Source organism: Lampetra fluviatilis, chromosome 61, assembly GCF_964198595.1.
Source record: "Lampetra fluviatilis chromosome 61, kcLamFluv1.1, whole genome shotgun sequence".
Lineage (NCBI taxonomy): Eukaryota > Metazoa > Chordata > Hyperoartia > Petromyzontiformes > Petromyzontidae > Lampetra > Lampetra fluviatilis.
This window is the reverse complement of record NC_136335.1, coordinates 2,384,975-2,410,526: the sequence shown is the minus strand read 5'-3', so window position 1 is coordinate 2,410,526 and position 25,552 is coordinate 2,384,975. Positions and strand designations below refer to the sequence as shown.

The 25,552-nt window shown below is 55.8% G+C and overlaps 1 protein-coding gene across 5 annotated transcripts in view; it reads left to right on the top strand.

Annotated features, from left to right (window-relative positions):
- The first annotated feature begins 571 nt into the window (after positions 1-571).
- ATP13A1 (ATPase 13A1) overlaps positions 572-25,552 on the top strand; it is a 50,577-nt gene continuing 25,596 nt past the window's right edge. For 4 of the 5 annotated variants that reach the window (XR_013640459.1, XM_078881424.1, XM_078881422.1 and 1 more), the window contains exons 1-16: positions 636-992; positions 3,627-4,072; positions 6,750-6,839; positions 8,093-8,313; positions 9,120-9,192; positions 10,118-10,273; positions 11,664-11,733; positions 12,316-12,422; positions 13,846-13,975; positions 14,994-15,049; positions 16,276-16,402; positions 17,482-17,619; positions 18,543-18,663; positions 19,738-19,895; positions 21,157-21,332; positions 24,164-24,274. Coding sequence is in view for 4 of the 5 variants with exons in the window: in XM_078881424.1 (XP_078737550.1) it covers positions 3,719-4,072; positions 6,750-6,839; positions 8,093-8,313; positions 9,120-9,192; positions 10,118-10,273; positions 11,664-11,733; positions 12,316-12,422; positions 13,846-13,975; positions 14,994-15,049; positions 16,276-16,402; positions 17,482-17,619; positions 18,543-18,663; positions 19,738-19,895; positions 21,157-21,332; positions 24,164-24,274 (2,088 nt within the window). In the remaining variant the exon portion in view is untranslated. The other variant, XM_078881423.1, reaches the window with a different exon arrangement.

Here is a 25,552-nt window from a genome sequence, read left to right as displayed (position 1 = left end):
CGCTGCACTCTGATGTTGTAGGAGAAAACATTTATTTAAAAAAGTCTATTTAATTATTTATTAAAGTTGCACATTTCTCACCCCCCCCCCTCGTCACACATCGTCACAAATGTTTGACCCCCCCCCCCCCCCAGGTGCGTGACGTCATTTATGGACTCAGAACCCACGTGGTTCAACTCAAACCCCACGTGGTTCAACCAAACCCCACGTGGTTTAACTCAAAACCCACGTAGTTCAACCAAACCCCACGTGGTTTAACTCAAAACCCACGTGGTTTATCTCAAAACCCACGTGGTTCAACCAAACCCCACGTGGTTTAACTCAAAACCCACGTAGTTCAACCAAACCCCACGTGGTTTAACTCAAAACCCACGTGGTTTATCTCAAAACCCACGTGGTTCAACCAAACCCCACGTGGTTTAACTCAAAACCCACGTGGTTCAACCAAACCGCACGTGGTTCAACTCAAAAACCCACGTGGCTTCTTCACCACGTCGAATTTGGGTCACGTGGTCCCCCCCCACCTTGCCCCGCCCCCCGAGCGGAACCACGTGACCCCCTAACCCCGCCAGCGTGACCCCAGGAAGCGGAAACGAAGCGGCTCGCGCCGTGGAATAAGGAACGGAAGTGAGAATTAAATTAAAGTTTTTTGTTCTTATAATTTTAAATCCTCCTCGGTTATTTATCATTCGCTTCCCACCCCCTCTTCTCTCCGCTTTCCCAGCCGTTATAAAATCGTTCGAGCTCCCCTGTTTTCTATTTAGTAAATTTAAATAAAATTAAAACAAAATTGTGCAATGTGTAAGCGATTCACCTTTGAAACGACCACCACCAAAACCTCCCTCTCCCATTCATTTGTAGCGGCGTTTCGTGACGGCAACCACCGGCTCATCAACCAGCTCGCCGACCCACTCTTCACAGCTGGATGAGTCTCGCTGTCATCACGAAACGCTGTCTGACCATCGTCACAGCGCCCGGCTAACGACACGGAGGTACGTGGTGGTGGTGGTGTTGGATGGGGGCGCATAGAAGTGCAGTACAACCCTACGATTTTGCCGGACCAGTGCTTGACCATGCCGCTACTGTACAGTCACACACGTGTGTGTGTGTGTACAGTCACACACACACGTGTGTGTGTCATGTGTCGGTGCGGTTTGGTCGAAGGTCGTGAAGCGAAGAATTGGGAGCATACGTGGGTACAGTACAACAATGTATGTTGTAGTACTATAGTAATTGTCAAGAGTTAATTGACACGCGTGCTAAGATCGTTTCTTTTACGTGATAATCCCCATGTGTGTGTTGTTTGTATAGGGACATTAAGACTGATTAGCACTGTACTCATGCTCGAACACGTGTTCAGTACAGTCCTTAATCAATCTACTGCTGGATGAATGCCTCGTAACTGGTTTCGGACATACTTCACCGCGCTGGTCAATGCGGATTTAAGAAGGCAAGGAGTGTGGGGGGGGGCATAGAAGTACAGCACAACAAGTGTGGGTAACCTCCCCCCCCCCCCCCCCCCACTGCCCCTACCCCCATCTCATCAACTCTTCCAAAGCGTTGGAAAAGTAGACCAAAGTAACCCTTCTGGCAGCAGTAGCCAGTACAAGTGGTTGCAGGGCTGCACCCTGGTACCACTCTACCTGTGGGTAGGCGCACCACGTAGCAGGAATGGCCCCGACTCCAAAGCCAATGAGCCCAGCAGCGGCCGATTTCACTACAACAGTGAGGCATTCATGCCACGGTCTAATGCAAGTTCAAGCGGCGATTACAACAACAACAACCACAGCACCCATGGGCATTTCCCCATGCTGACATGTGGCTGGTTGACACAGCTGGTGATACAAACCCATGGTCATTTCACCATGCTGACATGTAACTGTCTGACTCAGCTGGTGATACAAACCCATGGTCATTTCACCATCCTGACAGGTGGTTGGCTGGCTCAGCTGGTGATACAAACCCATGGTCATTTCACCATGCTGACAGGTGGCTGCCTGACTCAGCTGGTGATACAAACCCATGGTCATTTCCTCATCCTGACAGGTGGTTGGCTGGCTCAGCTGGTGATACAAACCCATGGTCATTTCACCATGCTGACAGGTGGCTGCCTGACTCAGCTGGTGATACAAACCCATGGTCATTTCACCATCCTGACATGTGGCTGGCTGACTCAGCTGGTGATACAAACCCATGGTCATTTCACCATCCTGACATGTGGCTGGCTGACTCAGCTGGTGATACAAACCCATGGTCATTTCACCATGCTGACAGGTGGCTGCCTGACTCAGCTGGTGATACAAACCCATGGTCATTTCCTCATCCTGAAGGTGGCTGGCTCAGCTGGTGATACAAACCCATGGTCATTTCCCCATGCTGACATGTGACTGTCTGACACAGCTGGTCATACAAACCCATGGTCATTTCGCCATGCTGACATGTGACTGTCTGACACAGCTGGTCATACAAACCCATGGTCATTTCCCCATGCTGACATGTGACTCTCTGACACAGCTGGTCATGCAAACCCATGCTCATTTCACCATCCTGACATGTGACTGACACAGCTGGTGATACAAACCCATGGTCATTTCACCATCCTGACATGTGACTGTCTGACTCAGCTGGTGATACAAGCCCATGGTCATTTCACCATGCTGACATGTGACTGGCTGACAGCTGGTGATACAAACCCATGGTCATTTCTTCATCCTGACATGTGACTGGCTGACACAGCTGGTGATACAAACCCATGGTCATTTCACCATCCTGACAGGTGGCACGCTGACACAGCTGGTGATACAAACCCATGGTCATTTCACCATCCTGACATGTGACTGTCTGACACAACTGGTGATACAAACCCATGGTCATTTCACCATCCTGACATGTGACTGTCTGACTCAGCTGGTGATACAAACCCATGGTCATTTCCTCATCCTGACAGGTGGTTGGCTGGCTCAGCTGGTGATACAAACCCATGGTCATTTCACCATGCTGACATGTGACTGTCTGACTCAGCTGGTGATACAAACCCATGGTCATTTCCTCATCCTGACAGGTGGTTGGCTGGCTCAGCTGGTGATACAAACCCATGGTCATTTCACCATGCTGACAGGTGGCTGTCTGACACAGCTGGTGATACAAACCCATGGTCATTTCACCATCCTGACAGGTGGTTGGCTGGCTCAGCTGGTGATACAAACCCATGGTCATTTCCTCATCCTGACAGGTGACTGTCTGACTCAGCTGGTGATACAAACCCATGGTCATTTCCTCATCCTGACATGTGACTGTCTGACTCAGCTGGTGATACAAACCCATGGTCATTTCACCATCCTGACATGTGACTCTCTGACACAGCTGGTGATACAAACCCATGGTCATTTCCCCATGCTGACATGTGACTGTCTGACCCAGCTGATGATACAAACCCATGGTCATTTCCTCATCCTGAAGGTGGCTGACTCAGCTGGTGATACAAACCCATGCTCATTTCCTCATCCTGACATGTGACTCTCTGACACAGCTGGTGATACAAACCCATGGTCATTTTCCCATCCTGACATGTGACTCTCTGACACAGCTGGTGATACAAACCCATTCTCATTCCCTCATCCTGACAGGTGGCCGGGTGCCCGCGTGGCCGGAGGGCGGACGAGGAGCGACTTAGCGGGGCGAGCGGGGTGAGCGGGGTGAGCGGGGTGAGCGGGGCACCATGGGCCCTCCGCTGGACGACCTCGTGGCGAGCGTCTCTCTGCACACCCTGAAGCCGCTGCCCCTTCGCGGCTACGCCGGTCCCTTCGTCGCCCTCTACGCCGCCTGGCTCTACGCGTGGCTCACCGCCGCCGAAGCCGTCACCGCCGACGCCGCCGCCCACGACCTGACCGAGGGAGCCACGGAGTCGAGCGGTGGCGGGGGACTCGATGGGGCGGAGCTCAACGGAGGGGAACACGACGGAACGGGCCTCCTGCTGCTGGTGGCCGGGGCGGCGACGGTGCTGGTGCACGTGCTCACGGCGCTCTCGTGCCACTGGTCCGTGCACGTCCGCTGCGCTCTCACGTGCAGGAAGGTGAGCGGTGGTGGTGGTGGTGGTGGCGGTGGTGGTGGTGGCGGCGGTGGTGGTGGTGGTGGTGGTGGTGGTGGCGGTGGTGGTGGCGGTGGTGGTGGTGGCGGCGGTGGTGGTGGTGGCGGTGGCGGTGGTGGTGGCGGTGGCGGTGGTGGTGGTGGCGGTGGTGGCGGCAGTGGTGGTGGTGGTGGTAGTTGCAGTGGTGGCGGTGGTGGCGGTGGTGGCGGTGGCAGTAGCAGTGGTAGCTGTGGTTGTGGTGGTAGCTGCGGTGGTGGTGGCAGTGGTGGTGGTGGTGGCGGTGGTGGCGGTAGCAGTGGTAGCTGCGGTGGTGGTGGTAGGGGTGGTGGTGGTAACGGCGACGGTGGTGGCCGTGGTGGCGGTGGTGGCGGCGGTGGTGGTGGTGGTGGTGGTGGTGGCGGCGGTGGTGACTGTGGTGGTGGTGGTGGTGGTGGCGGCGGTAGCAGTGGTAGCTGCGGTGGTGGCGCTAGTGGTGGTGGTGGCAGTGGTGGTGGCACAGTAGGTGGTGCAACATCTGGTGGTGCATCTTGCCAAGTCATCTCAGTCGGTCGACCCATGGCACCTGCTGGGTCTCTGTTCCGCGACCTCCTGTCAGCGAGCCTTCTCCGCTTAAGTTGCATCGGCCCTGTAGCAGAGGTCGCAACCGGGTACCCGATACCCGTACCCTACCCGATACCCGGCTACCCGTACCTGGCCGGGTACGGGTACCAGTTTGCGACCCTGGTGCGGCCGGGTACGGGTAGGCCATGAGTCACTGGTGAGTCACCGTTTGTCACTCATTTCCCAACGTCTTGTCTCTTCTCACAATTCAAGTTCCTAGAATCAACCCACCCGCGCCTGCAACGTGGCTTCATCCCAGAGGTCGCAACCGGGTACCTGATACACGTACCCTACCCGATACCCGGCCGTGTACGGGTACCCATTTGCGACCCTGGTGCGGCCGGGTACGGGTAAGGAATCAAAACCCGTTTGCGACCTCTGCCCTGCATGCCGTGGTGACGTCACCATCACTGAGTGTCGAACGCCGGGCATTGGTATTGATATTGGCGGTGGTGGCGGTGGTGGCGAAATAATAATAATCATAATAAACTATGTTATAAAGCGCCTTTCATATTGAGGTATCTCAAAGCACTGTACGTAAAAGTAAAACTCGGCTCACAAGTTCGGATGAAATCTCAGCGAGATAGAAAGCTGACGGTAACGATACCACTGACGTCAAAGTGGAGAACCACGATGAAAGGGAATAAGGTTATTAATAATTCCGGCAGAGTAATTCAAGAGGACAAACAAAATCGTTTTTTTCCATCCTAAGTTACGGGGAAAGTCTGCAGTACATAAGTAATATGAAAAACAACTTTTTTTAAAACACGCTTTTTTGAAATGTACTAGTAATGGCAGAACTCCACGACTCCAGGAAGTGGCTCCAAAGCTTGCCACGACGTAAGGGACCGTGGCCAATTACAGCCAACGTCAGTTGAACGCGGACAATTAGACCCAAGGCGAAACATAACATGTAAAAAATTACGTTTAAAAAGATATATTTTTTATGATAGAATATAGTATTGTCATCAGTATGACATAAGTATACCAAGTTTGCAGTCAATACCACATTGGGTTAAAATTGAGTTACAAGATTTGAGGATACGACAACGACAACAATAACAACAGACAGAGCGAGTTAAAAGAAAGCGTGTAAAATAGGTGAGTTTTAAGACGGTGATTTAAAAAAGTGAAACAGACTCGGAATGCCCAATGGACCAAAGAAGGGGAACTCCACAAACGTGCTGGGAGTAGTGGTCGTGGTGGTAGTGCCGATAGACTTGCAGACGACCGGTACCAGCGGTGTCAAGATCGGCCTCTGTGAAGGGAGGAGGCTCGTGAAGGACGCTACTGGGCAGTTGGAGGCAGTCGCCCTCCAACAACAACGGAGGGCGGAGGAGCGACGCTCACAACAACGAGCGGAGCGCCGGGTGGCTAAAGCACAGCAAGTTGGCACAGTGTGGGGCACAGGTGGTGCATCTGCCAGTCGTCTCAGTCAACCCATGGCGCCTGCTGGGTCTGTTCCGTGACTTGCCGATGACCCAAGGTACTATTGGTCTCTACTCATGGTTACCGGCAGCGTAGACCGTCTATGGCAGACAGAGTTGAGCGTCCCACTTGCGAATAAACTGGAAGTTCGTTCGAACTGCTTTTTTGAATCCTTATATAAGTTCGCTTGCTTGCTGCTTGCGCGCTTACGACCGTGCAAATCTTTCGGTCGTTTTTTAACCCACTTCCCGTGATCCAATCGAGCTGACATTTTGCACACAGACTCGTTGTGCGTGACAATTTATTTTCGTGAAATTTTTTTTCCAAAATTTTACACTTTTTAGGAAAAAAAATATTATATTTAATTACCAATTGCTTAATGGTGGCAGGCAATCATCTGACCCATAGGTGGCAGCCATCTCAAGCCAGAGGACGAGAGGACTCTAGCCGCCACGCATATAAAGGATTTATAGTGAAAAACTTTGTTTTTACGAGTTAATTTTTTTGTGTTTAGTTTGTTGTGCTTCCCCCGTCCCTCCGATTAGCACGATCGGCTACGTACGGCAGTGCGAAAGATGTTCCACGTACGTACGATACGTACGCCAACTTTCCCCTCTCCCCTCCCCGCCCCTAGGAAGAAGACCCTAAGAAGGCTACGTGGGTCAAAGTCGTTCCAACGCCGAACAACGGGTTTGCCGAACTCGTGCCTCTCCTCCACAGCTCGGTAAACGATAACGCACATACACACACACGTTCATACATCTTCTTGGTTCTTTCGGTAAATTTCGATTTAAAGCTTTCGTGACTGCAGGGATTCATCTTCTTGATTCTTTCGGTAAAGTCACGTAGAAGGGAAGTAATAAAATAATAAAAATAAAACATAATAAAACAATTTTAGCTAAATGCCTCTTGATATTCATATTTTTTTGTCAAGGCGCTCTTTTCCCCCCTTCCAACCCAGCTTATATATACGCTCCAAGCTCGTGTGCTGTTTCATTCAGACGCTGTCGCCTCGACAGACCTGTTTTTCACCTGAGGACGGCTGCTTGCGTTGTGGCCGAAACGTCGTGAGAATTGTTTTATTATGTTTTATTTTTATTATTTTATTCTTTCGGTAAAGTCACGTTTTTTAGAGTCGCGGCATCTCTTCAGAAAGGTGAGAGACTCGATTAGCTGAGCCTTCCTATCCCGGAGTTTGTTGAAAGATCTTAAAGTTTTGTGGAATCCCACCCCGTAGTGGCGGTTACATTTCGATTTAAAGCTTCTTTCGTGACTGCAGGGATTCATCTTGTTGGTTCTTTCGGTAAAGTCACGTAGAAGGGAAATAATAACATAATAACAATAAAACATAATAAAATACAATTCTCACGACGTTTCGGCCACAACGCAAGCAGCTGTCCTCAGGTGAAGAACAGGCGCTTGTGCCAGGCGCGGTGCACTTGGAGAGGGGCCACAAGAACGGGTCGGTCCGAACCTGACCGTGAAAAATTTTCCGAGCCTAGCGTGGCGATTTGCTACCGCGGTTTTGCTGCAGCGGTGTTTCTACCGTGGTGTATTTACCATGGTATTGCTACCGCGGTTTTGCTACCGTGGTGTATTTACCATGGTATTGCTACCGCGGTTTTGCTACCGTGGTGTATTTACCATGGTATTGCTACCGCGGTTTTGCTACCGTGGTGTATTTACCATGGTATTGCTACCGCGGTTTTGCTACCGTGGTGTATTTACCATGGTATTGCTACCGCGGTTTTGCTACCGTGGTGTATTTACCATGGTATTGCTACCGCGGTTTTGTTACCGATCACGGCTTCTCCACACGAAAAACAATTCGAACCTGACCACGAAAAAGCAACGCTACAGGATGTTCACCCCACCTCCCCTCACCCCCCCCCACCCACCCCACCCACCCCCCCCACCCCCTCACCCACCCCCCCCCTGCCCCCCCCCGCCCCCCACTCCCCTGGCCACCTCTCGCAGGGGGGAGACGGAGGAGGCGATGGCGAGGTGGTGGTGGAGCAGGAGGAGGAGAGCGTCGCGTTCGAGTTCCAGAAGACCAAGTACGTGTACGATGGGCGTGAGAAGCGCTGCTTCCAGCCGGTCGTGTTCCCCGTGGCGCTGGCGCTGTCCGTCTACCAGAGCGCTCGCGGCTTCCAGGAGGAGGAGGCGGTCGCGGCCGAGAGGACTTACGGCAGAAACAAGTGAGCGGCATTTCTACCGATTACACAGACTCAACACTGCACCATAGACTCAACACTGAGACCCACAGACTCAACACTGCCCATAGACTCAACACTGCCCACAGACTCAACACTGCCCATAGACTCAACACTGAGACCCACAGACTCAACACTGCCCATAGACTCAACACTGAGACCCACAGACTCAACACTGCCCATAGACTCAACACTGCCCATAGACTCAACACTGCCCATAGACTCAACACTGAGACCCACAGACTCAACACTGCCCACAGACTCAACACTGCCCACAGACTCAACACTGCCCATAGACTCAACACTACCCATAGACTCAACACTGCCCATAGACTCAACACTGCCCATAGACTCAACACTGCCCATAGACTCAACACTGCCCATAGACTCAACACTGCCCATAGACTCAACACTGCCCATAGACTCAACACTGCCCATAGACTCAACACTGCCCACAGACTCAACACTGAGACCCACAGACTCAACACTGCACCATAGACTCAACACTGCCCATAGACTCAACACTACCCATAGACTCAACACTGCACCATAGACTCAACACTACCCACAGACTCAACACTGCCCATAGACTCAACACTACCCATAGACTCAACACTGCACCATAGACTCAACACTACCCACAGACTCAACACTGCATCTCCGATTAGCACGGTTGATTACGTACGGTACGGACAAAGTTCAGCGTGCGTTACATCGTCCACCACGATGTCCCCCGCTCTCCCTGTCCCCTCTCTCATCTCTCCCCCCCCCCTCCCCCTCCCCCCCCACAGGGCCGAGATGGTCGTCCCGGAATTCATGGAACTCTTCATGGAACGAGCCACGGCGCCGTTCTTCGTGTTCCAGGTCGGGACGCGGGAAAACCAAAAAAAAACTGCCGGAGCCAAGCTCAGTGTGCCTGGCGTGGGAAACGCCGGGGCGTGTGTCGGCGTGTGCGTGTACCGGCGTGCGCGCGTGTGTGTGTGTGTGTATGTGGGGAGCGGTGGTGTAGCGGTTAGCGCTGCGCTGCGCTACGAACCCGGCGACCCAGGTTCGATTCCCGCTCACGGCCAACACCCAGTGGCGATTATCTGAACTGGTCCTGGGCCTCCCCTAGGTCGACTCAGCCTGAAATGAGTACCCGGTGCGGTGTGTAAACATCGCCACTGGGGAGACAAAGGCGGTCGGGCGTGGTGCTGGCCACCCACCCCCTCGTGTACCGTGCCGGCCTTCATAGGTGCTCGCTAACAGCACTTTTCCCGAAAGACTGTCCCAGGCTATATGGGGGATGTTTGTTTTTTGTGTGTGTACATGTGTGTGCGTGTACGTGCGTGGGGTGCGGTAGTGTAGCGGTTAGCGCTACGCTGCGCTATGAACCCGGCGACCCGGGTTCGATTCCCGCTCACGGCAAACACCGGTGACAGTTTTCTGAACCGGTTCTGAGGCCTCCCCTAGGTCGACTCAGCCTCAAATGAGTACCTGGTGCGGTGTGTAGTAAACATCGCCACTGGGGAGACAAAGGCGGTCGGGCGTGGTGCTGGCCACCCACCCCCTCGTGTGCCGTTGCGGCCTTCATAGGTGCTCGCTAACAGCACTTGTCCCTACAGTATGTTAAGGCTATACGGGGGATCTTTGTCTTTTGTGCGTGTGAGTTGTGAGAAGCGGTGGTGTAGTGGTTAGCGCTACGCTGCTGCGCTACGAACCCGGCGACCCGGGTTCGATTCCCGCTCACGGCCAACACCACCGGTTGTGACGATTATCTGACCCGGTGCGTGTGCGTGCGTGTCCGTAGGTGTTCTGCGTGGGTCTCTGGTGTCTGGACGAGTACTGGTACTACAGCATCTTCACGCTGGTGATGCTTGTGATGTTCGAGGCATCTCTCGTGCAGCAGCAGCTCAAGAACATGGCGGAGATTCGCAAGATGGGCAACAAGCCGTACGCCATCCAAGTACGGCGCTCACCGGCTCGCCGCAGAGGTCGCAAACGGGTTTTGATTCCTTACCCGTACCCGGCCGCACCAGGGTCGCAAACGGGTTTTGATTCCTTACCCGTACCCGGCCGCACCAGGGTCGGTAACGGGTTTTGATTCCTTACCTGTACCCGGCCGCACCAGGGTCGCAAACGGGTTTTGATTCCTTACCCGTACCCGGCCGCACCAGGGTCGCAAACGGGTTTTGATTCCTTACCTGTACCCGGCCGCACCAGGGTCGCGAACGGGTTTTGATTCCTTACCCGTACCCGGCCGCACCAGGGTCGGTAACGGGTTTTGATTCCTTACCTGTACCCGGCCGCACCAGGGTCGCAAACGGGTTTTGATTCCTTACCCGTACCCGGCCGCACCAGGGTCGCAAACGGGTTTTGATTCCTTACCTGTACCCGGCCGCACCAGGGTCGCAAACGGGTTTTGATTCCTTACCTGTACCCGGCCGCACCAGGGTCGCAAACGGGTTTTGATTCCCTACCCGTACCCTACCCGAAATGAGTGACAAACGGTGACTCACCAGTGACTCACGGCCTACCCGTACCCGTACCCGGCCGCACCAGGGTCGCAAACGGCTACCCGTACCCGTAGTAGCCGGGTATCGGGTAGGTTACGGGTATCGGGTACCCGGTTGCGACCCTTGGCCACACCCGAGACAGCTTTCCTTAGAGCCTGTCTCGGGTGTGGACCAATCAACTTCAAGGACAGTGCATACATTATCAGAGTTGTGTTTTTAGTTTGCATTACGACTGCAGGTATTGTGGTCAATGCAAACACGACTCCTTGCAAAAAAAAGGTGTCAGTTTTGTTGCCAGATAGAAGGGTAAAAAAACAATTATCATATTTTTTACTGGCAAATGAGGTTCCAATGGTGTAAATGCTTACCCAGAGCTCTCATACTATGATGATGCATTGTCTTTGAGTTGTGCGCCTTTTGGCGTCATCTGGTCCAACACCATGTGAGACTAGGCTCTAAGGAAAGCTGTCTCGGGTGTGGACCAGAGTTGTGTTTTTTGTTTGCATTACGACCGCAGGTATTGTGGTCAATGCAAACACGACTCCTCGTAAAAAAAAGGTGTCAGTTTTGTTGCCAGATAGAAGGGTAAAAAAAACAATTATCATATTTTTTACTGCCAAATGATGCTCCAATGGAGCTCCACATCGCGTCTGCGTGTTCGATGGGCGACCGCGAGCCTACGGGAGCTCGGCGAGCAACGGGACGGACCGCGGTTCACGTGCCGCCGAGGCTTTGCCCGCTCGCCGCGGCTCGATCAACGGCGCGCTTTTGCCAGACGTCCCGTCGTGCGGTCGACCCGCCGTCGCCCCACCGTGCGGCCGCTGTGTGTGCCCACCGCAGGTTTACAGGAACCGCAAGTGGAGAGCGATCAACACCGACGAGCTCATTCCCGGCGACATCGTCTCCATCGGTGAGAGCGTCACGCTTCGCCACCGACTCTGTGGTGGTCAGACAGGGCAGGCGGGGACAGGGTGGGAGGCAGGCGGCAGGGCAGAGGTCGCACTCATTTCCCCAACGTCTTGTCTCTTCTCACAATTCAAGTTCCTAGAATCAACCCACCCGCGCCTGCAACGTGGCTTCATCCCAGAGGTCGCAATCGGGTACCCGATACCCGTACCCTATCCGATACCCGGCCGGGTACGGGTAGCCGGGTATCAGGTAGGGTACGGGTACCCGTTTGCAACCCTGGTGCGGCCGGGTACGGGTACGGGTAAGGAATCAAAACCCTTAAATTTCGATTTAAAGCTTTCGTGACTGCAGGGATTCATCTTCTTGGTTCTTTCGGTAAAGTCGTCACGTAGAAGGGAAATAATAAAATAATAAAAATAAAACATAATAAAATACAATTCTCACGACGTTTTGGCCACAACACAAGCAGCCGTCCTCAGGTGGAGAACAGGTCTGTCAGACGCTGTCTTTCCGACAGACCTGTGTGTGTGTGTGAACACGTGTGTGTGTGTGTACACGTGTGCGTGTGTGTGCGTGCGTGCAGGTCGCTCGCACCAAGAGATCCTCGTCCCGTGCGACTTGCTTCTGCTGCGTGGCAGATGCATTGTGGACGAAGCGATGCTCACCGGGGAGTCGATCCCACAGATGAAGGTGCAGCGACAGCCTTCACGAAGGCCGGGGGTGCTCTCACCCCCACACCCTTCACCCCAGATGTTGACTACCTCGCCTTATATGCAGGAGGTCGTGGGTTCGATCCCGAACCGTTGACGCCTGCTGCTGTATATTTGGAGTTTGCGTCTCTCTCATCATCATCATCATCACGGTGGCTAGGAGATGTTGACTACCTCGCCTGGTGTGCAGGAGGTCGTGGGTTCGATCCCGACCCTGATGTCTGCTGCTGTATATTTGGAGTTTGCGTCTCTCTCTCATCATCATCATCACGGTGGCTAGGAGATGTTGACTACCTCGCCTGGTGTACAGGAGGTCGTGGGTTCGATCCCGACCCTGACGCCTGCTGCTGTATATTTGGAGTTTGCGTGTCTCTCTCTCTCATCATCACGGTGGCTAGGAGATGTTGACTACCTCGCCTGGTGTACAGGAGGTCGTGGGTTCGTTTCAAACCCTGACGCCTGCTGCTGTATATTTGGAGTTTGCGTGTCTCTCTCTCATCATCATCATCATCACGGTGGCTAGGAGATGTTAACTACCTCGCCTGGGAAACAGGAAGTTCACGGGTTTGATCCCGACCCCTTAATACCTCCTGCATATTTGGAGTTTGTGTGTGTCTCTCTCTCCCCGTGGTTTTTCCCCTCCGCATTTAGAATCAACGTCACGCTAATCGAGTTATTTAGCTTCCGCTATACATCTCCGCGCGATGATCACGATGATGGTCATAAGTCGTTGGGCTATCATTTGTGATGGTCGGGTTCGCATCTGAAGAAAAGAGCTACAGAGTTCAGTGGCGCCTTACCCGGTGAAATAATAATATTTTAATGAATTTCGATTTAAAGCTTTCGTGACTGCAGGGATTCATCTTCTTGGTTCTTTCGGTAAAGTCACGTAGAAGGGAAGTAATAAAATAATTTCGATTTAAAGCTTTCGTGACTGCAGGGATTCATCTTCTTGGTTCTTTCGGTAAAGTCACGTAGAAGGGAAATAATAAAATAATGAAAATAAAAGATAATAAAAGAAAAATAAGTTTTATTTTTATTATTTTATTATTTCCCTTCTACGTGACTTTACCGAAAGAACCAAGAAGATGAATCCCTGCAGTCACGAAAGCTTTAAATCGAAACCACAACGCAAGCAGCCGTCCTCAGGTGAAGAACAGGTCTGTCAGATGCTGTCTTTCCGACAGACCTGTTCTTCACCTGAGGACGTCTGTCTTTGCGTTGTGGCCGAAACGTCGTGAGAATTATCTTATTATGTTTTATTTTTATTATTTTATTATTTCCCTTCTACGTGACTTTACCGAAAGAACCGAGAAGAAAAATATTTTAATACTTTTTATTTAAAAAAATTTGTGTCTCCCACCGCGCCACCTGCGCTCACCCGCCCCCCGTTGCGATCGCAGGAGCCGGTGGAAGAGCTGGACCCCGAGCGGGTGTTGAACGTGGAGCACGACTCGAAGCTGCACGTCATCTACGGGGGCACCAAGGTGGTGCAGCACACGCCGCCCCCCAAGGCCTCCACTGGCCTCAAGCGTGAGTGCCTCCTCCTCATCGTCATCGTCTGTCGCCTGTCTGTCTGTCTGTTCGTCTGTCTGTTCGTCTGTCTGTTCGTCTGTCTGTCTGTCTGTTCGTCTGTTCGTCTGTCTGTTCGCCTGTCTGTTCGTCTGTCTGTTCGTCTGTCTGTCCGTCTGTCTGTTCGTCTGTCTGTCTGTTCGTCTGTCTGTTCGTCTGTCTGTTCGTCTGTCTGTCTGTCTGTCCGTCTGTCTGTTCGTCTGTCTGTTCGTCTGTCTGTCCGTCTGTCTGTCCGTCTGTCTGTTCGTCTGTCTGTTCGTCTGTCTGTCTGTCTGTCTGTCCGTCTGTCTGTTCGTCTGTCTGTCCGTCTGTCTGTCCGTCTGTCTGTCTGTCTGTCTGTCCGTCTGTCTGTTCGTCTGTCTGTCCGTCTGTTTGTTCGTCTGTCTGTTCGTCTGTCTGTCCGTCTGTCTGTTCGTCTGTCTGTCTGTCTGTCTGTTCGTCTGTCTGTTCGTCTGTCTGTCCGTCTGTCTGTTCGTCTGTCTGTCTGTCCGTCTGTCTGTCCGTCTGTCTGTCCGTCTGTCTGTCCGTCTGTCTGTTCGTCTGTCTGTCTGTTCGTCTGTCTGTTCGTCTGTCTGTCTGTCTGTTCGTCTGTCCATCCATCTGTCTGTCTGTCCGTCTGTCTTGTCTGCCCTTCTATCAACTCTCTCTCTCTCTGTTTGTCTTACCACCTGTCTGTCTGTCTGTCCGTCTCTCTTTCCGCGCCCCCGCTTGGCAGTCCATCGGTCTGTTGTTGGTCTGTTTGTGTATGAAGTGGTGGAGGGGGGGGAGTCATGATTCCTCTCGTGGAGATCATCTGACAGGAACGAACCGGGAGTCTAAAGTTGTGGCTCTCTCCAGCACCCTTTGAATTGCCATCCAATCGGTCGAGCGATGGACCCTGCAGTCCGTCGAGTGATCGAGTGCTTTCGTCATCACATCGCACAGCTCTGGTTAAAAAATAAAAATTATCGGCTGTTTATTTTTTATTTTCCTGTTACAGCAACGGACAACGGATGCGTGGCGTACGTGCTGCGTACGGGATTCAACACGTCGCAGGTGAGTGGGTGGGTGGGTGGGTGAGTGAGTGGGTGGGTGAGTGAGTGAGTGGGTGGGTGGGTGAGTGAGTGGGTGGCTGGGTGGGTGTGCGAGTGGGTGGGTGAGTGAGTGGGTGAGTGAGTGAGTGAGTGGGTGGCTGGCTGGGTGGGTGTGCGAGTGGGTGGGCGGGTGAGTGAGTGGGTGGGTGAGTGAGGGGGTGGCTGGGTGGGTGTGCGAGTGGGTGGGTGAGTGAGTGGGCGGGTGAGTGAGTGGATGAGTGTGTTGTCGTGACCTGGAGTGCGAGTGGGTGTGTGGGTGAATGAGCAATCTGGTGTGTGGTTGAGTGAGTGAGCGGGTGAGTGAGTGAGTGAGTGAGCGGGTGGGTGAGCTGGTGGATCAGTGAATGGGCGAGTGATCGGGTGTGCGGTTGAGCGAGTGGGTGGGTGTGTGGGTGAATGAGCAATCTGGTGTGTGGTTGAGTGAGTGAGTGAGTGAGCGAGTGAGTGAGTGAGCGGGTGAGTGAGCGAGCGGGTGAGTGAGCGAGCGGGTGAGTGAGCGAGTGAGTGAGCCGGTAGATCAGTGAATGGGCGAGTGATCGGATGTGCGGTTGGGTGAGTGGATGGGTGTGTGGGTGGATGAGCAATCTAGTGTGTGGTTGAGTGAGTGAGTGAGCGAGTGGATCAGTGAATGGGCGAGTGATCGGGTGTGCGGTTGGGTAGGTGGGTGTGCGGTTGGGTAAGAAATCTGGTGTGTGGTTGAGTGAGTGAGTGAGTGAGCGGGTGAGTGAGTGAGCGAGTGGATCAGTGAATGGGTGAGTGATCGGGTGTGCGGTTGGGTGGGTGGGTGTGCGGTTTGGTAAGAAATCTGGTGTGTGGTTGAGTGAGTGAGTGAGCGGGTGAGCGAGTGAGTGAGCGAGTGGATCAGTGAATGGGTGAGTGATCGGGTGTGCGGGTGGGTGGGTGTGCGGTTTGGTAAGAAATCTGGTGTGTGGTTGAGTGAGTGAGTGAGCGGGTGAGCGAGTGAGCGAGTGGATCAGTGAATGGGTGAGTGATCGGGTGTGCGGTTGGGTGGGTGGGTGTGCGGTTTGGTAAGAAATCTGGTGTGTGGTTGAGTGAGTGAGTGAGCGGGTGAGCGAGTGGATCAGTGAATGGGTGAGTGATCGCGTGAGCGGCTGGGCGAGTCGGCTGCGCCGCGCGCGCGCGTGCCGGGTCTGGGCCCGCCCCCGTTGACTCTCCGCCGCCGTGCAGGGCAAGTTGCTGCGCACGATCCTGTTTGGGGTGAAGCGCGTCACCGCCAACAACATGGAGACCTTCGTCTTCATCCTCTTCCTGCTCGTGTTCGCCATCGCCGCCTCGGGCTACGTCTGGCTGGAAGGTTCGTGACCCCGGCCTCGCCAACGCGACAACGCCAGCGAGCGAGCGAGCGCTAGCGGCACTTGCCCCGGCAGTCAGTTGGAGGCTACGCGGGGGATCTTTGTTTTGTTGTGCGGTGCCGCCCGCTAGCGGCACTTTCCCCGACGGTCCGTTGGAGGCTACGCGGGGGACCTTTGTCTTGTTGTGCTGTGCCGCACGCTAGCGGCACTTGCCCCGACGGTCAGTTGGAGGCTACGCGGGGGACCTTTGTCTTGTTGTGCTGTGCCGCACGCTAGCGGCACTTGCCCCGACAGTCAGTTGGAGGCTACGCGGGGGATCTTTGTCTTGTTGTGCTGTGCCGCACGTAGGCGGCACTTGCCCCAGCGGTCCGTGAGAGGCTACTGCTGCTGCTGCTGCTGCCACTGCTGCTGCTACTGCTACTGCTGCTACTGCTGCTGCTACTGCTGCTACTGCTGCTGCCACTGCTACTGCTGCTGCCGCTGCTGCTTCTACTACTCCTGCTGCTACTGCTGCTGCTTCTACTGCTGCTACTACTACTGCTGCTGCTGCTACTGCTGCTGCCACTGCTACTGCTGCTGCCGCTGCTGCTACTACTACTCCTGCTGCTACTGCTGCTGCTTCTACTGCTGCTACTACTACTGCTGCTGCTGCTACTGCTGCTGCCACTGCTACTGCTGCTGCCGCTGCTGCTACTACTACTCCTGCTGCTGCTGCTTCTACTGCTGCTACTACTACTGCTGCTGCTGCTACTGCTGCTGCTATTGCTGCTACTGCTGCTGCTTCTGCTGCTTTTGCTACTTGCCCCGGTGGTCCACTGAAGCCTACGCGGGGGACCTTTGTCTTGTTGTGCGGTGCCACCCGCTAGCGGCACTTGCCCCGGCGGTGCGTGCGAGGCTACGCGGGGGACCTTTGCCTTGTTGCGCGTGTATAGGTGCTGCCCCCTAACGGCACTTGCCCCGGCGGTGCGTGCGAGGCTACGCGGGGGACCTTTGTCTTCTTTTGCGGTGCCACCCGCTAGCAGCACTTGCCCCGACAGTCCATTGGAGGCTACGCGGGGGACCTTTGTCTTTGTGTTTGCAGGCACGAAGGACGCGAGCCGCAACCGCTACAAGCTCTTCCTGGAGTGCACACTCATCCTCACGTCCGTCGTGCCCCCCGAACTGCCCATCGAGCTCTCCCTCGCCGTCAACACCTCGCTCATCGCCCTCGCCAAGCTCTGTACGTCACCCCACACCCCACCCCCCCCGGGAACCCCTGCCCCACGGTGGGGGGTGTGGGGTGGGCAGTGTTGAGTCTGTGGGTAGTGTTGTGTCTGTGGGCGGTGTTGAGTCTATGTGCAGTGTTGAGTCTATGGACAGTGTTGAGTCTGTGGGTGGTGTTGAGTCTGTGGGCGGTGTTGAGTCTGTGGGCAGTGTTGAGTCTATGTGCAGTGCTGAGTCTATGTGCAGTGTTGAGTCTATGGACAGTGTTGAGTCTGTGGGTGGTGTTGAGTCTGTGGGCGGTGTTGAGTCTATGGGTAGTGTTGAGTCTATGGGCAGTGTTGAGTCTATGGGTAGTGTTGAGTCTATGGGCAGTGTTGAGTCTATGGGTAGTGTTGAGTCTATGGGCAGTGTTGAGTCTATGGGTAGTGTTGAGTCTATGGGCAGTGTTGAGTCTATGGGCAGCGTTGAGTCTATGGGTAGTATTGAGTCTATGGGTAGTGTTGAGTCTATGGGCAGTGTTGAGTCTATGGGTAGTGTTGAGTCTATGGGCAGTGTTGAGTCTATGGGCAGTGTTGAGTCTATGGGTAGTGTTGAGTCTATGGGCAGTGTTGAGTCTATGGGTAGTATTGAGTCTATGGGCAGTGTTGAGTCTATGGGTAGTATTGAGTCTGGGCAGTGTGAGTCTATGTGCAGTGTTGATGCCCGTATCCAAGCGTGCTAATCGGAGGTGCCGGGTCGGGAGAAGCCGTGAAGGATGACGAACTTCAGACGAAAAAAAGCAGCTCCCAAGAAACGAGTTTTCAACCGAGACGACTTTCAAAGCGCTCAGCTCCCCGCGGCGCCTCGTCACGCCGGAAGAAAAGAGCGTTCCAGACGGCCGCGGCAAGCGCATCATCCCGATCGTCTGTTGTGCCCCCCCCCCCCCCCCCCCGTGGCTAGACGTGTACTGCACGGAGCCTTTCCGCATTCCCTTCGCGGGCAAGGTGGACATCTGCTGCTTCGACAAGACGGGCACGCTCACCAGCGACAACCTCGTGGTGCGGGGAGTGGCGGGCCTCAAGTGAGTGAGCGTTGGCGCGGTTGAACGGTGGGGGTTGTGCCGGGCGAAGGAATGACCAATGCGTCGGACGCTGGCTGTGTGGCTGCGGCGATGTGGTGGTGAAATGCGTGAGACGGGGCTCCGATAAGGGCACGATTGTAACATCGAATGTGCGGCGCGTGGGCCGGTGCTTGGGTTCTTGTGTGGCCATAAAGGCCGGTGCACCGAGGCACTGAAAATACTAGATTTGAAGCTTTCGTGACTGCAAGGATTCATACTGTTAGTTCTATTTTTCGATTTAAAGCTTTCGTGACTGCAGGGATTCATCTTCTTGGTTCTTTCGGTAAAGTCACGTAGAAGGGAAGTAATAAAATTATAAAAATAAAACATAATAAAACAATTCTCACTGTTAGTTCTTTCGGTAAAGTCACCATGTAGGTAAAAAAATGAAATTAAAATTAATTAAAAAATAAAATCACGACGTTTCGGAGGCAACGCAAGTCTGCGTCATCAGGTGGGACCGTCACAGCCAGATTTGCTGCATCAAGTGAGGCCGGGATTCCAAGATGCACGCTCTTAAATACAAGTTAAGGGGGAGGAGAGGGGGGGAGGAGCTTATCAGAATGAATGGAACGTATCGGGACGATCAGGGCAGAAATCCACGGGTAGAGAGAGAGAGACACGCAGACTTCAAATATACAGCAGGTATCCGGGTCGGGATCGAACCCACGACCTCCTGTACACCAGGCGAGGTAGTTAACATCTCGCCACTGACGCCCCTGCTTCTACTGCTTTTGCTGACTTTGTTGCTGCTGCTGCTTCTGCTGCTGCTACTGCTGCTGCTGCTTCTGCTGCTGCTACTGCTGCTGCTGCTACTGCTGCTGCTGCTTCTGCTGCTGCTACTGCTGCTACTGCTGCTGCTGCTACTGCTGCTACTGCTTCTGCTGCTGCTACTGCTACTGCTGCTACTGCTGCTACTGCTGCTGCTGCTACTGCTGCTACTGCTTCTGCTGCTGCTACTGCTGCCGTTGCTTCTGCTGCTGCTTCTACTGCTTCTACTGCTGCTGCTTCTACTCATGCCTCCGCCTGCTGCAGGGAGGGCGGCGAGGTGACGCCGCTGGGCCGCGTGCCTCTGGAGACGCACTGGGTGCTCGCCACGTGCCACTCGCTCGTGCAAATGGAGGACGGCTCCTTGGTGGGCGACCCCCTCGAGAAGGCCATGCTCACCGCAGCCGACTGGACGCTCACCAAGAGTACGCCGGGGGGGGGGGGCGGCGGTGGTGTACGGTGGTGTACAGCGGTGTACGGTGGTGGCGGTGGTGGCGGTGGTGGCGGTGGTGGCGGTGGTGGTGGCAGTGGTGGCGGTGGTGGCGGTGGTGGTGGTGGTGGCGGTGGTGGTGGCGGTGGTGGCGGTGGTGGCGGTGGTGGCGGTGGTGTACGGTGGTGGCGGTGGTGGCGGCGGTGGTGGCGGTGGTGGCGGTGGTGGCGGTGGTGGCGGTGGTGGCGGCGGTGTACGGTGGTGGCGGTGGTGGCGGTGGTGGCGGTGGTGGCGGTGGTGGCGGCGGTGTACGGTGGTGGCGGTGGTGGCGGTGGTGGCGGTGGTGGCGGTGGTGGCGGTGGTGGCGGCGGTGGTGGCGGTGGTGGCGGTGGTGTACGGTGGTGGCGGTGGTGGCGATGGTGGCGGCGGTGGTGGCGGTGGTGGCGGCGGTGGTGGCGGTGGTGGCGGTGGTGGTGGCGGTGGTGGCGGTGGTGGCGGTGGTGTACGGTGGTGGCGGTGGTGGCGGCGGTGGTGGCGGTGGTGGCGGTGGTGGCGGTGGTGGCGGTGGTGGCGGCGGTGTACGGTGGTGGCGGTGGTGGCGGTGGCGGCGGTGGTGGCGGTGGTGGCGGTGGGCGGTGATGCACGGCGGAAATCGTTGGTAGCTGTTTGATGATGGTGTTGCATCGGTGGCGGTAGTGTATGATGGCGATGGCCGCGGTGGTGGCGTATGGTGTGTGCGTGTGCGTGTGTGTGTGCGCGTGTGCGTGTGTGTTCGTGTGCGTGTGTGCGTGTGTGTGTGTGTGCGTGTGTGTGCGTGTGTGTGTGTGTGCGTATGATGATGTGTGCGTGTGTGTGTGCGTGTGTGTGCGTATGATGATGTGTGCGTGCGCCTGTGAGTGCGTGTGTGCGTGCGCGCGCGTGTGCATTTTGTGTGTGTGCTGTAGTGTAGGGGTTAGCGCTACACTGCATGATGAACCCGGCGACCCGAGTTCGATTCCCGCTCACGGCCAACACCAGTGACAATTATCTGAACCGGTACTGGGCCTCCCCTAGGTCGACTCGACCTCAAACAAGTACCCGGTGCCGTGTGTAGTAAACATCGCGACTTGGGGAGACAAAGGCGGCCGGGCGTGGTGCTGGCCACCCACCCCCTCGTGCGCCGTTACGGCCTTCATAGGTGCTCGCTAACAGCACTTGCCCCTACAGTCTGTTAAGGCTACACGGGTGGTGGGGGGGGGACCTTTGTCTTTGTGCAGCCGACGTCTCGATACCGCGTGGGATGCGCGCCAAGCCCATGCGGATCCACCAACGTTTTCACTTCACGAGCGCCCTCAAGCGGATGTCGGCCGTGGCCTCCATGGAGCGCCACGGGGCCACCGACCTGGTGCACGTCGCCACGGCCAAGGGGGCGCCCGAGACGCTGAGGCCCATGGTGAGAGCGGCGGGCAGCGGCGTCGTTTACATCGTCATTATCATTGTCGTCATTATCATCGTCATTATCATTGTCGTCATTATCATCGTCGTTATCGTCGTCATCGTCGTCGTCGTCATTATCATCATCGTCATTGTCATTAACGTCGTCGTCATCATCATCGTCATTATCGTCGTCATCGTCGTCGTCGTCATTATCATCATCGTCATTGTCATTAACGTCGTCGTCATCATCATCGTCATTGTCGTCATCATCATCGTCGTCGTCATTGTCGTCATCATCGTCATCATCGTCGTCGTTGTCATCGTCATTATTGTCATCGTCGTCGTCGTCGTCGTCGTCATCATCATCGTCATCATCGTCATCATCGTCGTCGTTGTCATCGTCATTATTGTCATCGTCGTCGTCGTCGTCGTCATCATCATCGTCATTATCGTCAACGTCGTCGTCGTCGTCATCATCGTCGCCGTTGTCATTGTCATTATCGTCATTATTGTCGTTATCGTCATCGTCGTCATCATCGTCATCATTATCATCGCCCGGGACGATGAGGCGCAGGGTGAGAGGCACGTGCACCGAGCGTGATTGTGATCGTCGTCATCGTCGTCATCAACTTCTTCAGCTCCGATGCACTGTCTCCCCGCTCTCTCCGCTCTCACTCCACTCCTCGCTCCACTCCTCTCTAATTTTTTTACTTTTTATTCATTTTTTACAAAAATGTATTGTATTACATTGCTCTGTTTCTTCTTGTTTTACCTTTTCTTGTTTCATCGTATGTAATGGCAGAGATTAGGGATGTATAAAGTACAACCATAACCACAATCATATAAACAGAATCTATTTTATAGCACTCTCTCCCCGCTCTCTCCCCACTCTCCCCACTCTCCCCACTCTCTCTCCCCCCACTCTCCCCCCACTCTCCCCACTCTCTCCCCACTCTCCCCACTCTCTCTCCCCCCACTCTCCCCCCACTCTCCCCACTCCCCCCACTCCCCCCACTCTCCCCACTCTCCCCACTCTCTCTCCCCCCACTCTCCCCACTCCCCCCACTCTCCCCACTCTCCCCACTCTCCCCACTCTCCCCACTCTCCCCACTCTCCCCACTCTCTCTCCCCCCACTCTCCCCACTCTCCCCACTCTCCCCACTCTCTCCACTCTCTCTCCCCCCACTCTCCCCACTCTCCCCACTCTCTCTCCCCCCACTCTCCCCCCACTCTCCCCACTCCCCCCACTCTCCCCACTCTCCCCACTCTCTCTCCCCCCACTCTCCCCCCACTCTCCCCACTCTCCCCACTCTCTGTCCCCCCACTCTCCCCACTCTCCCCACTCTCCCCACTCTCTCTCCCCCCACTCTCCCCACTCTCCCCACTCTCTCCACTCTCTCTCCCCCCACTCTCCCCACTCTCCCCACTCTCCCCACTCTCCCCACTCTCTCCCCCCCCACTCTCCCCACTCTCCCCACTCTCTCTCCCCCCACTCTCCCCCCACTCTCCCCACTCTCCCCACTCTCTCTCCCCCCACTCTCCCCACTCTCTCTCCCCCCACTCTCTCCCCACTCTCCCCACTCTCTCTCCCCCCACTCTCCCCCCACTCTCCCCACTCTCCCCACTCTCTCTCCCCCCACTCTCCCCACTCTCCCCACTCTCTCTCCCCCCACTCTCCCCACTCTCCCCACTCTCCCCTCTCCCCCCACTCTCCCCACTCTCCCCACTCTCTTTCCCCCCACTCTCCCCACTCTCCCCACTCTCCCCACTCTCTCTCCTCCCACTCTTCCCCCACTCTCCCCACTCCCCCCACTCTCCCCACTCTCCCCACTCTCTCTCCCCCCACTCTCCCCACTCTCCCCCCACTCTCCCCACTCTCCCCACTCTCCCCACTCTCTCTCCCCCCACTCTCCCCACTCTCCCCACTCTCTCTCCCCCCACTCTCCCCACTCTCCCCACTCTCTCTCCCCCCACTCTCCCCACTCTCCCCACTCTCCCCTCTCCCCCCACTCTCCCCACTCTCCCCACTCTCCCCACTCTCTCTCCTCCCACTCTTCCCCCACTCTCCCCACTCCCCCCACTCTCCCCACTCTCCCCACTCTCTCTCCCCCCACTCTCCCCACTCTCCCCCCACTCTCCCCACTCTCCCCACTCTCCCCACTCTCTCTCTCCCCCCACTCTCCCCACTCTCCCCACTCTCCCCACTCTCTCTCCCCCCACTCTCCCCACTCTCCCCACTCTCTCTCCCCACTCTCCCCGCTCTCTCTCTCTCCCCACTCTCCCCACTCTCCCCACTCTCTCCACTCTCTGTCCCCCCACTCTCCCCACTCTCCCCACTCTCCCCACTCTCTCTCCCCCCACTCTCCCCACTCTCCCCACTCTCTCTCCCCCCACTCTCCCCCCACTCTCCCCACTCTCCCCACTCTCTCTCCCCCCACTCTCCCCCCACTCTCCCCACTCTCCCCACTCTCCCCACTCTCTCCCCACTCTCCCCACTCTCCCCACTCTCTCTCCCCCCACTCTCCCCCCACTCTCCCCACTCTCCCCACTCTCCCCACTCTCTCCCCACTCTCCCCACTCTCCCCACTCTCTCCTCTCTCCCCCCACTCTCCCCACTCTCTCTCTCTCCCCACTCTCTCCCCACTCTCCCCACTCTCTCCCCACTCTCTCCCCACTCTCTCCCCACTCTCCCCACTCTCTCCCCACTCTCTCCCCACTCTCCCCACTCTCTCCCCACTCTCTCCCCACTCTCTCCCCACTCTCCCCACTCTCTCCCCACTCTCCCCACTCTCTCCCCACTCTCCCCACTCTCCCCACTCTCTCCTCTCTCCCCCCCTGGCGGTGAAGTTTGCGGAGTTGCCCAAGCACTACGACGAGGTGCATACGGAGTTCTCGCGGCAGGGCGCACGCGTACTGGCACTTGGCTACCGTGAGCTCGGCTCCCTCAACCACCGCCAGGTGAGACCCCCCCCCCTTCCCCCCCGCCCCCCGCGGGGTGCAGGCGGTGCAACTGCAACAGCAACAGGGGGTGGTGGGGGTGGAGGGGGAGGCCATGGTCTAGGAAGACGAGCGGGGCGGTGCGGTTTTCGGGATGTGCTGCCGTGTGATGGTGGTGGTGGTGGTGGCAGAGGTGGTGATGGTGGTGATGGTGGTGGTCGTGGTGGTGGCAGAGATGGTGGTGGTGGTGGTGATGGTGGTGGTGATGGTGGTGGTGATGGCAGTGGTGGTGGTGGTGATGGTGGTGGTGGTGGTGGTGATGGTGGTGGTGATGGCAGAGGTGGTGGTGGTGGTGGTGATGGCAGAGGTGGTGGTGGTGGTGATGATGGTGGTGGTGGTGGTGATGGTGGTGGTGGTGGTGGTGGCAGAGGTGGTGATGGTGGTGGTGGTGGTGATGGCAGAGGTGGTGGTGGTGGTGATGGTGGTGGTGGTGATGGTGGTGGTGGCAGAGGTGGTGGTCGTGGTGGTGGTGATGGTGGTGGTGATGGCAGAGGTGGTGGTTGAGGTGGTGATGGTGGTGGTGATGGCAGAGGTGGTGGTGGTGGTTCTGGTGGGCGGATGAGCGACGCTCACAACAACGAGCGAAGCGCCGGGCGACTAAAATGCAGCAAGTTGGTACAGTAGGGGGCACAGGTGGTGCATCAGCCAGTCATCTCGGTCATCTCGGTCAGTCGACCCGTGGCACCTGCTGGGTCTGCCCCGTGACCTCCTGCCAGCGTGCGTTCGACACTTCACGTGGCCTCAACGTGCATCTAGCCTGGCACAGGCGCGCACACCCACACACACATCCACACACACATCCACACACACACCCGCACACACACCCACCTACCCACACTCCACACCCACACACACATCCACACACACATCCACACACACACCCGCACACACACCCACCTACCCACACTCCACACCCACACACACACCCGCACACAAACACACACCTACCCACACACACACCCGTACACACACACCCACCTACCCACACGCACACACACACGCACGCAAACCCGCACACAAACACACACCTACCCACACACACACCCGCACACACACACACACAAACACACCTACCCACACTCCACACGCATACACCCACTGACAAATCTCACACACACACACGCGCAAGTTTACCTCCCCACCCTGGGTAAAATATATATATACAAATTATCGTAAAAATCGCGAGCGGTTTGAATTTGGCGAACGATTAGGATGCGCGACGAGCCGGTCACGTGTAGT